A 19,236-nucleotide genomic window follows, 5' to 3' on the forward strand; every position below is an offset into this window, starting at 1 on the left:
TTTTTTTGGAGGATCTGGTAGAGTCCACATTCTTATTTCACTCAAATTTATAACATAGTTTTGAAATTGAAAGAAATTCGCAAAACATACAAAAGTCAAATGAAATTACAGAGTTAATGTTGGAAGGTTTTACCGCAGCAAAAAAGGAGCACACAATAATTATTACAGAAATTAAAATATATTTTACAATCAATGTTCAATATAATCTCTTGAATCGGATAAACATGTGATGATCGTTCGACCGCTAGCGCACGAGTGAGCCGGTGAGCTCCAAAATCCCAAATCATCGTGCTATAATACATATATATAAAATGTGTTCATACATTGTACATCAGATGCTCACAGGCGCTCGTACTGAAATGAGATTACCTCATCCAACAGTTAATAATGAAACAACAAAATTCGAGCAACGGCTCGACGCAAAAATAGGAAGCTCACCTTGCTTATGTCCTTTGCTGTAAAACGGTTATGAATCATGCAGTCACATACTCTCGAGAATTTATTGCGTGTGATACAATGCAGAAATGATATGCCTCGAAGCCAAAATAAATAACGCGTTATGCAAACATTCGCTAATACAGATGAGAAAGGGCACTTGTAGGAGATCAAATATCTGAAATTATAAAGAATAAGCAGAGCGACCATCTTACGCCAAAAGCACATGCTCAAACAGAACAATATAATTGCAATGAAAAATAAAAAGAACCACAATCGAGATATGATTTTCATACTCTCACGCAATTAATATAGCCGTTATTAAAGTTAAAGATACACGTTGTAAAGAGAACACACGCAAAATGCGTAACAAAAGATACCGGCAATGTGCGTCGTAACGCAATGAGAGCCGCAGGCATGGCGGGTAGGGGGGAGGGGAAGAGGGAAGATGGGAGGGAAGTGGGGGAACGGCGTTCGGGAATGCGGTGAGCGCGGGAATCACCGGAAGAAACACTAACAAGTAGATGGCGTGTGGGACGTAAAGGCGGGAAGCTTTGAATGATATATATCTAATCACTGGCATTTATTGAGTACCGAAAGATATACTTTATCAAATTTTTCCGTGTCACTTTGAATGTTGAGACCAAATTTTTGTTGTGTGATACGTAACATTTCAGAAATGATTCTCTTTTTGTAGGAAGATTCCTTATCTAAAATTATAGCCTCATTCCAATTAAATTCATGACCCTGTGTCTCTATATATGGAGATGACATTAAGATCTTCATCTCTTTGATTAATATTTTTTTCGTGTTTATTAATACGAGTCTTTAGCTGTCTTTTCGTTTGGTCTACATATGAGGCTTCACAGTTACTACAGCTTAATTTGTAGACAATATTGGATTGATGCATCTTTGTAAGAGAATCCTTGTGTAATTTTACCACTGTATTTAATTTATTCTTTACTGTGAATGCCAAAGTTTTATCTAAATCTTTTGCTAAAGTGAAAAATTTCTCGGAAAAGTTTTTTATGGTATAGTGAAAAACGAAAGAGACGGAGATGTGGTAGCTTGAGAAGGAGTCTCTGGAATATTACTATTTGTGATTAAATGTTTTATTCTATTATGAATCGTTTTAGAAATGAAGTCCATTGGATAATTGTTATGGAGGAGAATATTGATCGCATCCGCAAAATTTTTTTCGTGGTAACGAGGATGTGAAAGTTTAAAAATTTTATCTACTAATCCTATGATCACTCCCTTTTTGTGAGTTAATGAATGGCATGAATAGAAATTTAAGAATCTACCTGAAAATGTAGGTTTTCTAAACCAATTAAACTCCAAGTGTTCCCCGTTGACAATAATTGTAATGTCCAAAAAATTCAAGAAATTTATTTCCGGGACTTCTATTGTAAACTGTAATCTTGTATGAAAGGAGTTGAACATATTTAGAATGTCGGGAATGAGACAGGAAGGGGCTGCTATGGCAATATCATCGATGTGTGTGTGAGAATGTGCACGCACACACACACATACACACTGATTGTTACACTCATCGCATATAGCAATTAGCTGATCGCGGCGAGCGCCCCACGTAATCGCCTATATCGCGCTGTCCCTGCCTATCTCTCGTACTCGTTCCGTAATTATTTAACTATTTTCCTTTATAGTTTAAAAACTAAGCTCCGAGCAAAATTTTGCAAGAGGAAAAATCGTCTTAGAATTCATTCAAGAATTTGATATTTTAAAGACAAATGTTTGTTCAGAATCACCCTGTATACAGGGTAATTCAAAATAACCCTATTGTCCTTAAAATGATACATTCTTGAGTCAATTCTAAGACGATTTTTCCTTTGGCAAAATTTCGTCCGACGCTTAGATTTTGAATTATTAAAGGAAGTAATTAACTTATGACGGGTCAGATACAAGAGGCAGGCAAGGATGGCGCGATTCACCGTAAGACGCGGGTGCTTACGCGGGGCTTACGCGGGGCGCCTGCTGCGATCAACTAATCGCTACATACGACATACACATACATGCAAATACATACATTCTCATTCTCTCTCTCTCTCTCTCTCTCTCTCTCTCTCTCTCTCTCTCTCTCTCTCTCTCTCTCTCTCTCGCTCTCGCTCTCTCTCTCTCTCTCTCTCTCTCTCTCTCTCTCTCTCTCTCTCTCTCCCTCCCTCACTCTCTTTCTCATTTGCTCACTCACTTGGTCATTTTGACTGTTACTTTAATTATTATTTACTTTTTATTATTATTTACATTTTCGTTTTAATTATTATTATTTTTTAAATTGTACTGTTTTTTTTTAACGAGAGAGGGGAAAATGCATTTTATGCATACTTACCGGCCGGTCCGGTGAGTTATGTGGGACTCGAGTACCAAGTCGAATTACCAACTCGATACTCCCTACCCACTAAAAACCCCTCTCTTTTGCGAATTTTCTCTAACACCGTTTATTTGACATCCCGAAATCTGTTTTCACACAACACTAAAGAATAGTTATTATTACCTTGTTCGATGTATTGCTGTAATTTCTTGAGAAATGAATTTTCCTATAGATCGTACTTTCACTCAAATTGAACATAGATATCACGTTCTAAGGGACAGAGATCCACACTAAATAATTAATCGAAAGTTCTTTTTTCTTTTATAAACTGTATTCTTTTATAAACTTCAACATAATCACATTCATTCACTAACCCGATAAGACGAGAAATTTACCAATGACTCTATCACTAATCACTATCAATCACTGTCGAATAATCACTATTGGCAATTAAAAACCACTCGATTAAAGAAACACACGCGCACATACGTTAGTACATGACGCGAAAACGCGACGATATTTACCCGGCGACAGCAAACAGTTTTTGGTTATGGTAGGTTACGATAGCTTAAGTACTAACAGCGCTGTCGAACGTGAACATGTGTTTGATTGAAAAACCTACCATACTTACCATACTTAACCAAAAACTGTTTGCTGTCGCCGGGGAAATATCGTCGCGTTGTCGCGTCGTGTAATAACGTATGTGCGCGTGTGTTTCTTTAATCAAGTGGTTTTTAATTGCCAACAGTGATTATTCGACAGTGATTGATAGTGATTAGTGATAGTGTCATCGGTAAATTTCTCGTCTTATCGAGTGAGTGAATGAATGTGATTATGTTGAAGTTTATAAAAGAATATAGTTTATAAAAGAAAAAAGAACTTTCGATTAATTATTTAGTGTGGATCTCTGTCCTTTAGAACGTGATATGGTAATTATGCATAAAAAGGGCCCACATTCGCACAAATATGTCATTGACATATGTTGTCAAGGTCATATCTCTAATTAATATTCTGAAGGTTTTAGCCGGCGGTCGTTGTTTATTAAAAAGTTATTAACAAAAGAATTTCACAATTTTAATGCTTTTTATCTCCGAAAAAATTGATTTGAGAAAAAAAATTTTAAGCAAAAAATAAAGCCGCTGAAAATCTCTACAAAAAAGGTTATATGCATTTTTTTCGTAAACCTACTATTTTAGCTGTTATATGGAAAAATAATAATTTTAAATACATTTAATACAATTTAAATTTATATAGAATTTAATACAATTTAATACAATTAAAAAATATCACAAATGTATGTGTACACACACACACACGGGGGGTGCAAGAAGGCCTTCGGCCCCCCTCCCGCAACCACCCCGCCGGTAGGCAAGGTGGACCTCGCTTTACAACTTACAGCATATATCCATTGTGATTGAACTCTTCGCAATGCGTCCCCTACCGGCGGGGTGATTGCGGGAGGAGGGCCGAAGGCCCACCTTGCACCCCCCGCGTGTATGTGTGTGTGTGTGTATGTGTGTGTACACATACATTTGTGATATTTTTTAATTGTATTAAATTCTATATAAATTTAAATTGTTTACCTTTTTTTTTATTTACCTTTAATTTACCTTTTTTTGCGTTTTTCTTCGACTTGCGAGTTCGACCGCTATTTTTAAGTTTCATATTCGTGTTCAGGAGGTAAAAATACGTAGAAATTGGGTATTCTTACCCATTATTTCATATAGGTAGGTTTTCCGAAAGTTTACCTTATTTTTGTATTTATTATTTTTATCCTTTTTCAGCCTATATCTTCAAAACTGTTTGAGTCCGACCCTTATATATATATATATATATATATAAAATTTTGCGGGAAAATTTCCCCTATAACATATTTAAAAATAAAGCAAATCGGTGAACAAATAAAGTAGAATCTTTATGTCAATATTTTTCACATTTATTTGTTAATAACTTTTGAATAAAGAACGATCGCCGATTAAAACCTTCAGAATGTTAATCAGGGATAACATCTTCACAACATACGTCAATAACACATTTGTGCGAAGGTGGGCCCTTTTTATGCATAATTACCCATCGAACAAGGTAATAATAACTATTCTTTGGTGTTGTGTGAAAAATATTTCGGGATGTCAAATAAACAGTGTTAGAGAAAATTCGCGAAAGAGAGGGGTTTTTAGTGGGTAGAGAGTATCGAGTTGGTAATTCGACTTGGTACTCGAGTCCCACATAACTCACCGGACCGGCCGGTAAGTATGCATAAAATGCATTTTCCCCTCTCGTTAAAAAAAACAGTACAATTTAAAAAATAATAATAATTAAAACGAAAATGTAAATAATAATAAAAAGTAAATAATAATTGAAGTAACAGTAAAAATGACTTCAAGCGAGTGAGAGAGAGAGCGAGGGACGAAGAGAGAAAGAGAGATTGATTGATTGATTGACTGACCTTTATTAGATTTCTCAGCTATTTGTAGTATACAATTTTAAATACATTAAATAACATTAAATAATATCTCTTATGGCCTTTAAATTTAAGTTTATGTTTTATACACAGAGCCTAATTTCTTATATAGTTATTTAAAATTCACGCCGGCGGAAGATGGCGTTATTCTTCAATTTAATATATAATTGTAGGCGACCGAGAAGTATCGAGTTGAAGGGTCTGAATAGCTCAGTGGTAAGAGCAGTCGCCCGGCAAGCGAAAGACTCGGGTTCGATTCCCGATTCAGCGACTTTCGGCCCGATATTTTTCTCGCCTACAACATTACAGGGGGGAAAGAGGGATAATTAAATAAATTCTCGAATTGAGAATTATTTAAATTTGCTTGGTATCGTACCAAGAAAATTTGTGCCCTGTGCACACAAATAAGTTTCAACGAAAAACTTATTTTCTCGTTGAACTTACGCACTATCATCCGCGTTTAGCTCTTATGGCCTTTAAATTTAAGTTTATTAAATAATATATATTCCTTTAACATTTGCTTAAATGGTTCGATCCTATCACAATGTTTCATTTCGGCTGGTAAATCATTATATAATTTCACTCCTTCATAAAACATACTCTTTTGCGCACTTCTTGTTCTGCGAAATTGTATTGCAATATCTCCGGCCTGTCGCGTTTGTCTCTCACTTACATTTCCTACTATTTCTAGTCTATTTCGTAGCTGCTCTGTCAGCAAATTCCTTACAATCTTAAAAATAAATGAACATACATTATAGTATAGCCTCTGTCTTACGGACATGAACTGCAACGCTTGCAGCATATGTTCCACTTTGGTATACCTATCACACTGTAATATAACCCTCATTGCCCGATTTTGCGCTACTTGCAATTTATCCAGCTGTGTTTCTCCCATATTCATTAACAACGTTGCACAATATTCGAAGTGAGGTGCTATGTGTGTGATTGCCTTATATACAATACATCTAGTATATGCCGATATACAATTTCCTATTCTACAGGGTGGGCCATTTTAATCTATGCACCCAAATTTCTTTGTACCTAAGACAGATACGGAAAAATGATTCAGACAAAAGTTGTTTGATTTCGAGGGGGCCATAAGATGGTATCATTGGTTTGACCTTGAAGAGTTATTTGAAGGTCACATGAAGGTCACCTTCAATTTCTTAAATGGAACCTACTATTTGTCATTGCATATTCTTGTAGCTTATCTCGAGAGCTTTCCAAAACACTATAATTAAGTACTTTTTTGTTAAGTACTTTTTGAGTTATGAGGCTTGAAATAATTTCTTAATTTTACATAAACCGTAAAATATCTTGTAAAATATTCATTTTTCGATTATCTTACCTTAATACTTTTATGTACAAAATAATGAGAGGAATCAATTGGTGTAAAGAAAACACATAATTGTTTTTAAGAAAAAATATGGAATTGTTAATTGCAAATTACATATTTTTTCTTCAAAACAACTATATGTTTTTTTTACACCAGTTGATTCCTCTCATTATTTTGTACGTAAAAGTATTAAGGTAAGATAATCGAAAAATGAATATTTTACAAGATATTTTACGGTTTATGTAAAATTAAGAAATTATTTCAAGCCTCATAACTCAAAAAGTACTTAACAAAAAAGTACTTAATTATAGTGTTTTGGAAAGCTCTCGAGATAAGCTACAAGAATATGCAATGACAAATAGTAGGTTCCATTTAAGAAATTGAAGGTGACCTTCATGTGACCTTCAAATAACTCTTCAAGGTCAAACCAATGATACCATCTTATGGCCCCCTCGAAACCAAACAACTTTTGTCTGAATCATTTTTCCGTATCTGTCTTAGGTACAAAGAAATTTGGGTGCATAGATTAAAATGGCCCACCCTGTATTTAAAAAACTCGTCTTCTTTCCTATCTTTTTTAACATATAGTCACAATGATCTTTAAATCGAAGTTTATCATCAATAATTATTCCTAGGTATTTCATTATCTCTACTCGTTCTATCTCAGTTCCGTCCAAGCATTTCAATATTTCCTTTCAGTTCTTTTCTTACACTCTTAACTATCATATATTTCGTTTTTCCTGCATTCATTTTCAATTTATTTGTATTCATCCATTTTTCTACCATATTAAATGCCATATTCATTTCTGACTCTAACTGCTCACTACTTTCACCAGGTACATATATTAATGTATCATCCGCAAACATTTTTATACTACATCCTTCAGGGCAAATTTTAATTATATCATTAATATATACAATAAATAACAAGGGTCCTAGTACAGATCCTTGCGGCACTCCATATTCAGTGGCAATTAATTTAGACCATTTATCGTTGAAACGAACCTGCTGCGTTCTATTATTTAAGTATGATTTTAACCATTCTAAAACCATCCCTTTAATTCCATATTGACATAATTTTTCTATTAATCTTTTTCTATCTATTGTTTCGAAAGCTCGCTTAAGATCCATAAATATTACTCCAACCATTTTTCCTTCGCTAATTATTAATTTCCATTCGTCAACAACAGTTTGAATTGCCGTTTCACACGAATACTGTTTTCTAAAACCTGATTGATGTTCTGTTATAATACTATTAGATTCCAGATACATTTCAATTTGCTTCTTTACCACTAATTCTAACACTTTCTCATATATTGGTAGCATATTAATAGGTCTATATTCACTTGCTTTTTTAGCTTTGTCTATTTTTGGAATCGGTATTATCGTTGATGTTTTCCAACTCTCTGGACAGCAACCTTCCCTCAAAGAATTATTTATTACTTCAACAAACTCTTCTTTTATTACATTAAACGTTGACTTTAATACATCGCTAGTTATTCCTTCTTCCGTCCCTTTCTTTTTTGGTAATCTCATAACAATTTCCTCTAAATTCTCTACATTAATCATCTCAAAGTTTTCTACAATTCCTGTATTGTCAATAGGATAAATAATTCTTCTACCTGTATCTCTAGACTTATCAATATTTATAGATTTCACTATGTTACTAATACTTTGTATGTAATATATGTTGAATTTATCAGCTATATTACATCCGTTAATGTCGTCTATTATCTCAAAATCTATATTATCTATATCTTTTGTACCCCTTGATTCATCTCTAATTAATTCTTTCAACGTTTTCCACATTTTCGTAGGGTTTTCTTTATTACTATCTATCGTAACTTCATAGTATTCCTTCTTCTTTTCCCTGATTAATTTAACTACCGCATTTCTTTCAGTTTTAAACTGCAACCAATTCTGTTCCATATTGTCGTACACTGCCTTTTTATACGCTTCATCCCTTTTGTTTGCTGCTTCTCTTATATCATCTGAAAACCATTGTTTCCCTTCCCAAACTTTTGGAATTCTAAACTTTTTCTTAGGTGCTATAATGTCCAGTGCCTCTACTATGCTATCAACAAAAAATTTTTTCGCTCTCCTATTTACTTCCAAATCTTGACCTTCCCCCATTCTGTTTTCCACTAGACTACTAAATTCATCTATATTAAATTTACTATAGTCTCTGGCATTAAATTCCCTATACCTACTTTTAATTTTATTTAAATATAACACGATTTTTAGCCACGCATGATCTGTTATTTTAGGTTCATGAATTACCTGTAATTGCACTTTATTATTAGTAAAGAGTAGATCAATAATTGTTTGACTATTTTTTGTGACTCTCGTAGAACGAGTCTACTATAAAGTCTATATTAAAATCTCCTAATACCATACAATCTCCCTTTGTTGTTAGCTCCTCTACAGTATCCTCTAAAAATCTAACAAAATCAGTGTCTGATGCACTCGGTGAGTGATACACTACCATTATCGTACCTTTATACATTTTTTCTTTTATTTCTATTGCAACACACCAGCAATTCGAAATTATTTTTTTCGTCAGTAATATTTCATACTTAACATCGCATCTTACATATAAAATTGCTTCTCCTGTATTTCTATTTTCTGCATCGCATCTAATTATACTATAACCTGGAACATTCACCTCACTATCTTCAATTTCAGCAGTCAATCTCGTTTCAGATAATGCTACAATTGCAGGATTCAATCTCTTCATAATCTGATGCTGTATTTCATCTTTATGCGCTAACAGACTTTGCGCATTTGTATATAATATTAATTCTTCCTTCTGTGATTGCTATTTCGTATCCTCCCAGCCGGCTCTCCTCTTCTCTTCCTGTATCGCCCTCCTGAATGTTGGACATTGCGGATCAAGCGCATCGTGCTCATCACTTATCTCCAAGTTGTATGCTTGAATTTTAAACATACAGTTTACGCATCTCTTCTTGGTTTCCCTGCATTCAGATGCTTTATGTTTCCCGGCACATTTGTGGCAAGTTTCATCTCGAGTACAATTTTTCGCAATATGAAAATAACCCCAGCATTTAAAACATCTTTTAACACTAATATGATTAAACACAGGGCACTTATTCCATCCTACACTTAGTTTTCCTTTACTCAATATTAATTCATATGTTTTTTTATCTGTTTCAATTATTACAGAACCTCCTTCCTTTCCTCTTTTTCGTGATTTACTATCATCATTTTGCTTCTCTTTAATTATTCTCTTCACAATTCTCATTTGAAATCCTTCATTCGCCACCATTTTATTTTGCTTTTTAATTGTATCTATTAAATTATCATCATTCAATTTTATTTCCTCTTCACTAATATTGACAATCTTTATCTTCGGTTTTATATACGGTGACTCCGTAACCTTGAAATTCTCACCCAACTTGGCTTGTACCATAGTCTTTAATTTTTCCATCTCCTCTTCTGTCTCACAACCCAGAATAACTGTTCCTTTGCTTCCTTTTCTTAACTTTGTTATTCCCACAGCCATGTTCTTGATATCTACTTTTTCTTTTATCATTTTTTTTGTAGCTTCACTATCCTGTTGCATCTTAGGTTTAATAATTATAATATTTTCATTTTTCTTCTCTTTCATTGCTTCACTATAGCTTCTTTGTGTTCTTTCAAGGGGAGCGTTAGCGCCTCCTTGTATCATTCTTTTAAAATCTTCCATCCACTCTCGTTTAATATTTCCCAATTCTTCTTGTACTACTTCCTTAATCAGCATCTTAACTTCTTTCTTGCATGCTACTTCATTTTTCATTTCTTTCACTGTTCTTACAATCCAAGACAGAGACAGAGACACAAAGAGAGAGAGAGAGAGAGAGAGAGAGAGAGAGAGAGAGAGAGAGAGAGAGACAGAGGGAGAGAGAGAGAATGTATGTATTCGCTTGTGTGTGTATGTCGTATGTAGCGATCAGTTGATCGCAGCAGGCGCCCCGCGTAAGCACCCGCGTCTGACAGTGAATCGCGCCAACCTTGCCTGCCTTTTGTATCCGACCCGTCATAAGTTAATTACTTCCTTTAATAATTCCAAAACTTAGCGTCAGACGAAATTTTGCTAAAGGAAAAATCGTCTTAGAATTGACTCAAGAATGTGTCATTTAAAGGACAATAGGGTTATTTTGAAACACCATGTACATTGTATATACATGGTGTACCAAAATTCCCGCATGTGGAATGCACAGCGATTGTTCGTACCAAAACAAACAACTTTTTCCTTTGGGAAAATTGCGTCTGAGCATTACTTTTTAACCAGTTCACTGGTAATGGCCCATATATGTCCACTATGAATAACTTTGCCAATTTTCAACGGATTTGCATGATACGTAATACACCCACATTTTTCGGGTCGCTGATGACAAATTTGGGATCGAAATTTTAAAATTCAAAATGGCGGATTTAATATAGTGAATTAATTTTGTTATTCTATTATTATATTTGTTATTCCATTAGAAGAAGATTCAAATTCGATACGTTCAAGTTTAAATGTCTTGAACTAATCCGTTATCTGCGACTAGTGGTTCCAATATCGGTTTTATCGAAACCGCAATACCGGTAATACCGACAAATCTAAAACCGAAAAAGTACCGGTGTTGAATACCGATATTACCGAAAATCGGTATTTTTTGTCGCGCCTTTGCACGTCGCGCTTCGCGTGGCGCGCCTGCAGTTAACAATTGAAAAGCGCTATTTGCTATTTGTAAATAACGTTTGCTCATTGCTCTTGTTTATAATCTTGTTATATGTTTATAACAAGAGGCTCCCATTTGTGTCTTGTGCTTGTGTTTTGTATAACCAGGGAATCAGGCAATTATATAAATGCAGTTTGTACTTTGCAGTATTACCAGATAATTCTAAATTCTAATGATCACAATTAACATCAAAATAATTAGTACCACTAACCATAACATAACCACAAACCACATATATTTAATATATATCATATACTTAATAAATATTAAGTTTTTTAAAACGAAGTTAGAAGGTATGTATGTACTATGTACTTACTTAATTATTAGACTATTTATGATAAATAAAATATATATTAATTTTATTATTCCAAATTCCAGTCCCCAATCCCCATGATGCAAGAACAAGAATTTGAAAAATTTAACAGAAATGCCAATAACAAAGATTCCGTTTGGTTTTACTTTTTACGTGGGAAAAAGAACAAAAATGAATGCAAGTGTACGACTTGTGGCAAAATAATCCATTGTGCGGGAGGAAGCACTAGTGGTATGCACACGCATCTGAAGGCAATTCATAATATAAGTTTGCTAAAAAGAAGTACATCATCAAATGAGAGTTCGGCTTCAATATCGTCATCGTCATGTAGTTCCAGCAGTTCTTATACATTATCCAAAAAATTAAACAAAAGTGGATTGATAACTCAATATTTTCCAACAGACAATAATTTACCTGCAGTATTGGCACGTTTAACTAGTCGAGATGGTTTGTCCTTTCGAATAATATGTACATCTTTAGATATAAGACTAGGATTAACAGCTAGAGGATTTTCCGATATTCCTAAATCGGTAAGCGGTATTTCGAATATTGTTAAAAATTATGGTAATAAAGTTAAAGAACAACTTAAAATAGAAATTAAGAAATTAAAACTAGATGGTCAAAAATTTAGTTTGACTTTCGATGAATGGACTTCAGTTAAAAATAGAAGATATTTAAACTTGTGCACGCAACAGATAAAATGTTTTGGAATCTTGGTTTATGTCGTGTAAATGGGACAATGCCAGCTGAAAAGTGTGTGGATATTATTGATGCTAAATTGAAAATTTATAATATATGTTTGGATTATGATATCGTTGCCATTACAACAGACGGCGCATCCGTAATGAAGAAAGTAGGAAAAATAATTAATGCTGATCAACAACTTTGTTTGGCACATGGTATTCAACTAGCTATATTAGAAGTATTATATAATAAACATAAACAAGTAAAACAGATATATGTTGACGATGACGATGACGATATAGAGGAAGAGAGTGAAAGTGAACGCGAAATGTCAGACTTAAAAGATATTGATGAAAATGATGAAGTTGATTCTGAAAACGAAAACGATGCATATTTAGGTTTGCATATTCATAATAAAGAAATAAATGATGAGATACATTTAAATGAGATTATAAAGTCGTTAATTGAGAAAATTAGGAAAGTAGTAAGAATATTCCGTCGATCTCCGACTAGAAATGACGATTTTCTACAAAAGCATGTCAAAGCTGAACTAGGCAAAGAATTAAAGCTAATTTTAGATTGTAAAACTAGGTGGAATAGTCTTCTGCTCATGCTAGAACGGTTTTATCAATTAAAAAGTTGCGTACAGAAAGCTTTAATTGATGTTAAAATTGAAATCTCTTTTACAAAAGAAGAATTAGATATAGTTTCTTCTATTATAGCGGCTTTGGCTCCTGTCAAACTTGCTGTCGAAGCATTGTGTTCTCGAGAAATTGATTTATATCAAGCAGATATCACATTAGAGTTTATGCTTGATGAGTTATCCAAACAAGAAAATTTTCTTAGCAAAAAACTTAAAACAGCTTTATTAAATCGGATATCAGAACGACGTTACAAGCATTCAGATTTATTTAACTTTCTGCAAGAACGTAACATACAAGAAAGGGAACACGAAAATTACGGCATCTTTAATCAGACATCTAAATCAAGTTTTATAACTCAAATTGTTAGCCTAATTGAAAGATTAAATTTTAATGATGCTACAGAAGTTACTGAAAGTGAAAATATAGATAGTGAGGAAGCAGATGACGTCGACATTGAAATACCTGATGACAGTACAAATTCACAATTGACATTGACTCTAAAAGAAAAACTTAAACAAAGGGTACTAGAAAGAACAAAACAAGTTATAAAAGTTAAGAATAAATCAATAAACGAAATTAGGAAAATAATCAGAGCTGAAATGAATTATTATATCGAAGAAGGAATAAAGGGCAAATATTTAAACCGTGTTTACAACTACTTAAAAACTGTAAGACCAACTAGTGTGGAGGCAGAACGAGCTTTCTCTGCCTCTGCATTGTTATTAACAAAAATTCGTTCAAGCCTTTCCGATGAAAGCATTGATAATTTAACGTTTTTAAGATCTTATTTTATTAACAAAAATGAGTAATAGTTTTCTGCTATCCTCCTACCTCCTATATTATAAATACTGTTATCTGTTACTGTTAATGTAATATGTAATTTACGTTACGTGAAGAATTTTTTTTGTATAAATATAAGCAAAGTCTCCTATATTATAAATACTGTTACTGTTCATAACGTAATTCACGTTACGTAAAGAATTTTTTTATATAAATATAAGCACAATATTACTTATTAATGTTATCAAGACAATCCTTATCCTTATTAATAAATTAAAATTATAAAACAACATATCTATCTTTTAATTAAAAATTCTTTTGAGTTTTATCTACCTAACTACCTAATACATTTAAATTTATTAAATTGTTCAAACTTCAAACGCTAGTAGATAAATAAAGGGTTGCAATTGAACGACCAATTCTAGCTTTTAGCACAAGTTTTATTATTTATTCAAAAAACGACGCGTTTCGACTTCGACCATCTGGTTGTGATCCATTCCTTGACGAAATTTCATACCGATATGACTGTTTCTCTTTTAATACCAAATTTTGTACGTAACATGATTGATATTATACGCTTACAATTGTGATTGGGAGAATAGTTAAATCACCAAAGACTGTATAAGGACCACAACCACAACCAAATGGTCGGAAGTCGAAACGTCGTTTTTTGAATAAATAATAAAACTTGTATTAGAATTGGTCGTTCAATTGCAACCCCTAATATATTTAATTATTTAGAAAAAAAATCTCAATACCGAAAAATATCGGTATTACCGGTCTTGCAGAGATTTCAGTACCGAAATACCGGTATTAAAATTTCGTCCGGTATTGGAACCACTATCTGCGACCAAAAAACATACCGAGTGTGATATACACTCGTCAACAAAATTATCGCATAGATAATTTCATGTAAAATTTTCGCATAACTTTAAATAAGTATAACTCCATCAAAAATGGTTGTATTTGAAAATTTCTTTTTTCATTTTCAAGCTTAAACCCTCTATTTTGAAAATCATTTGTCAGATTTAGAATTTATCCCCCCCCCCCTCTCGTCATCTCCTCAAAAGTAAGGACGTGTTACGTCTCCAAAAAATTGCATAATTTGACGCATTCCAAGGGGTGGAATAAATTTTTTTCGCAAATTTCATGATAATCATCGTAAAATATGGACTGTTATGTGTGAATTAAAAAAAAAATTTTTTTGTACGATTTTTTTTCGCGGAGTTACGACATATCAAAGTTACCTATACATTTTTGTTCATTTACCGCCAGCATTAGCATTACCCGATGCGCACCACGAGGAGGTTGCTGGTCGGATTTGGCGCATCGTGTGTGTTTTGACTCCAAACCCTCTCTGCTGTGTGTGTGTGTGTTTGGAGTAAAAAAATGCTACGGGAGTGACGAACCGTAGGGTCATTATCTCTGCTGTCACACAGTAAATTCTAAATCTGGCAAATGATTTTCAAAATAGAGGTTTTAAGCTTGAAAATGAAAAAAAAATTTTTTCAAATACGATCATTTTTGACGGAGTTATATTTATTTGAAGTTATGCGAAAATTTGACATGAAATTATCTATGCGATAATTTTGTTGACGAGTGTATTTCCATAATGGAATATCAAAGTTAATCACTAGAAACCGCCATATTGGATCTGCCAGTTTAAATTTTGCAATTTTGTCTATAGATTCATCATAAGAGACTCGAGAAACGCGAACATATCGAATTTGATCTTCTCCATAATGAAATAAAATTAGTCCGCCATATTGGATTCGCCATTTTGAATTTTGAAATTTCGACCCTTGATTCGTCACCAGCGACGCAAAAAACCTCTTATAGATCAACTTTCATGTAAAATTCGAATTTATTTGCTCTCACCAGTTTTGGCAAAACGTTGATTTCGGGTGTACCAGTGAACTGGTTAAATGAGAACAACTTTAAGCTAACGAATAAGCGCTTTAGATTACGCTTGTATCAGGGTCGGCGCGCGCGCGCCATATGTGGCGTTTGAGCGTGTACGCTATTTTACTATTTCACTAAAAGTTTTGCAAGAATTATGCATGATATCTAAATATCTATTTTCAATACAACGTACTTAATAAGAGATTTTTTTAATTGATATCATCGAAGCAACGACTGAAAGTAAAATAAGTAGATTAGAATAATTTTGATCCAAATATGCGAATAATTTTGATCCAAAATTATTGCTCCTACGTTCTAAATACTTTTTGGCTCTGAAAAGGGTCGATTAAATGTTTTAAATGTTTAGCACATGTTCGAAATGTAGACTTTCTATTTGTATATTCGCTCTGCGTATGAGATTTTTTTGTATACGTTGGACGTTTTTTTGTAAGTTGTATTGAAAATAGTGATATTTAAATGCATAATTCATGTAAAACTTTAATGAAATAGTAAAATAGCTTACACGCTCAAACGCCACACATGCCGTGCGCGCCCCTGATTCAAGCGTAATCTAAAGCGCTTATTCGTTAGCTTAAAGTTACTCTCATTTAAAAAGTAATGCTCAGACGCAATTTTCCCAAAGGAAAAAGTTGTTTTGGTACGAACAATTACACTGTGCATTCCACATGCGGGAATTTTGGTATACCCTGTATAAATACAACATACATTTTTAATTTTATATGAAATAGATAGATGTTATATTATTATTTAATTATGTTGAGCTAAATATTTTATATATTTATATATCATAAAGGATGCATAATGCGATCTAATCATATATAATTAAAAATAATTTTATCTATATACAGGGTGTTCGGAAATTCAATCGACAAATTTTCAGATTGTCGGGGGCACCATAAGAATCATTTTTTGCAAATGAACCTGGGGTCGAACATGTCATTACATCGCTACGGCATACGGCATAATTTTTGAAATGGAACCCTCCACTTTTTATTGCATATTCTTGTAGCCCTTCAAAAGTTCAAGGTGGCCTTGTCGTGACCTTGGCGACACCATCCAAGGTCAAACACATGGCGCCAGTAAATAGACCTTTTTACACCCTACAACTTTTGTTTGAAACAATTTTTTGTAAAACTTCTATTTTTTGTGATATTTCGAAGTCCCGACTCTTTCGAACACTCCGTATGCCGTAGCGATGTAATGACACGTTTCCGACCCCAGGTTCATTTGCAAAAAATGATTCTTATGGTGCCCCCGACAATCTCTGAAAATTTGGCGATTGAATTTCCAAACACCCTGTATATATATATACAGGGTGTCCTAGACCACCCGTACACCCCTTTTCTTTCAAAAACTAAGTATTTTAGAGAAAAATGTTTCAGATAAAAATTGTTTGTTTTCGAGGGTGCCATAAGATGGTACCATTGGTTTGACCTTGAAGAGTCATTTGAAGGTCACGTGAAGATCACTTCAATTTTTTTAAATAGAATATCCTATATATTTTTGCACATTCTTGTAGCTCATCTCGAATCAAGAAAACACATAGTTGTTTCGAAGAAAAAATATGTAATTTGTAATTAACAATTACATATTTTTTCTTAAAAACAACTATGTTTTTTCTTTACACCAATTGATTCCTCTCATTATTTTGTACATAAAAGTATTAAGGTAAGATAATCGAAAAATGAATATTTTACAAGATATTTTATGATTTACGTAAAATTAAGAAATTATTTCAAGCCTCATAACTCGGAAAGTACTTAATGAAAACTAACTTAATTATAGTGTTTTGGAAAGCTCTCGAGATGAGCTACAAGAATGTGCAAAAATATATAGGGTATTCCATTTAAAAAAATGGAAGTGACCTTCACGTGACCTTCAAATGACTCTTCAAGGTCAAATCAATGGTACCATCTTATGGCACCCTCGAAACCAAACAACTTTTGTCTGAAACATTTTTCTCTAAAATGCTTAGTTTTTGAAAGAAAAGGGGTGTACGGGTGGTCTAGGACACCCTGTATATGATTAGATCAGGTCAAAATCCATACAAAATTATATTATATATAATTAGACATAAACTTTTTTTCCAGTGAATGGATTGTTGCTTCTTATTGCGCGCTAATATTCACTCGAATTGATCGACTTTTTAAATTAATTTCTCAGTAATTATTGCGAAAATCACAAAACGATAAAGTACTTTTCTACTAATTTAACTCGCTCTATCTACACACGAGGGATGATACAGTTATTATCGAACATCCTATATAATATTATTATAAAATATAATTTTCTTCTTTATTCTAAATCTTATATATATCACTTTTTTTACAGTTATAACATAAATATTATATTTATTATTAAACATTAATTAATTAATAGACATTTACACAACTTTAATTTAATCAATTAATCATTAATCCATTAATAGATCTTTATACAGTTTTAATTTATATAATATATATGGGGCATTCTTTGCCAAGTAGGCCACTCACCGTTCCAAAATTGTACACGACGTAAAAAAAACTATCTTGTACGCAAATGTAGTTGCAAGCATAAACTATCGAAAGCCATGTAAATTTAAAAAAAATTCAAGATGAATCCAATAGCGGACATAAAACAGAAATATGTGGAAATAAAAAAACATTTGGTAAATAGCCCGCTTGGCAAATAATGTTAGATATATATACATATATATGTACCGAATGTTCAAAATAAATCATTACAAATTTTTATCTCGGAAACACGGCAGTTTAAGAAAAATTATTCAGATAAAAGTTATGTATCTTTCCAAGGGGAAATATTTTTATGGCATTTACTTTTTATTTGAAAGAAACTTTCAAAGTCATTTCAAGGTTAACTTTGTTTTTTTAAATGGGAATCCTACTTTTTTTTATCATGGCAACATATTCTAAAAAACAAGTAATTGTTAAAAAACAAGTAATTTTTCTGAGAACTTCTTTTACCCTTCAATACACCTTCAATTTTTGCAAGAATTTAAAAATCCTTACACTTCTCGAATTTAAAATATCGATAATCAGGAATCATTTTGTCGAAAAGTGCAAAAGTGCAAAAGTGCAAAAGTGAAAAATGTTTATTTTGAGCTAATAAAGTTAATAAGCAACTTTTACTTGAGCTTTTCTGTTGTGCTCTTTTTAGATACTTAAGGATTAAGGAAAATAATCAAAGCTACGTCAAGATACTTTTACTACGTGCTTGGAATAAAATGCTCATGCAAATTTATTTTCTAAAAAACTTTGTCAAATAAATGAAACTAATACCTGCACTTTTACCCGTAAAATAAAACAGACCACTAAATTTTAGCACAACTTTGTATCAGCGATAAATCAGCAAAAATTATCATATTGGGATGAAATAAAGCTCAAATTAAAGCTTGGACATTCCTCTTGGAAACCAAGAAAACCAAATTTGAGTTACAAAATATATTTTATAAAATGGCAGACGTTAAAGATAGACTTTAAGGAATGGAAAACAAATTTCATTTTTAAACTGTTGCGTTGCTCAGGAGAATTGGTACCCGGGTATAAAAATATGAATTTTGTTTTTTTAAGAATATGTTGCCGTGATAAAAAACATAGATTCCCAT

At 32.9% G+C, this 19,236-nt stretch overlaps 2 protein-coding genes across 8 annotated transcripts in view; both read left to right on the forward strand.

Annotated features, from left to right (window-relative positions):
* The window catches only part of LOC145974535 (putative multidrug resistance-associated protein lethal(2)03659), a 338,604-nt gene that overhangs the window by 155,679 nt on the left and 163,689 nt on the right, over positions 1 to 19,236 (forward strand). The gene's annotated exons all lie outside the window — the stretch shown is intronic.
* LOC145974834 (uncharacterized) lies at positions 11,039 to 14,530 on the forward strand. The gene is made up of 2 exons (XM_083104874.1): positions 11,039 to 11,581; positions 11,667 to 14,530. The coding sequence occupies exon 2, from the start codon at positions 12,302 to 12,304 to the stop codon at positions 13,736 to 13,738; it is 1,437 nt and encodes a 478-aa protein (XP_082961000.1). The 5' UTR covers positions 11,039 to 11,581; positions 11,667 to 12,301; the 3' UTR covers positions 13,739 to 14,530.

Source organism: Camponotus vicinus, unplaced genomic scaffold, assembly GCF_025532165.1.
Source record: "Camponotus vicinus isolate PSW18456_S1 unplaced genomic scaffold, iyCamVici1.0 SCAF_7, whole genome shotgun sequence".
NCBI lineage: Eukaryota > Metazoa > Arthropoda > Insecta > Hymenoptera > Formicidae > Camponotus > Camponotus vicinus.

Excerpts from the sequence above, each read along its gene's own strand:
- LOC145974834 (XM_083104874.1), top strand. The coding sequence starts at position 12,302 with ATGTTTTGGAATCTTGGTTTATGTCGTGTAAATGGGACAATGCCAGCT.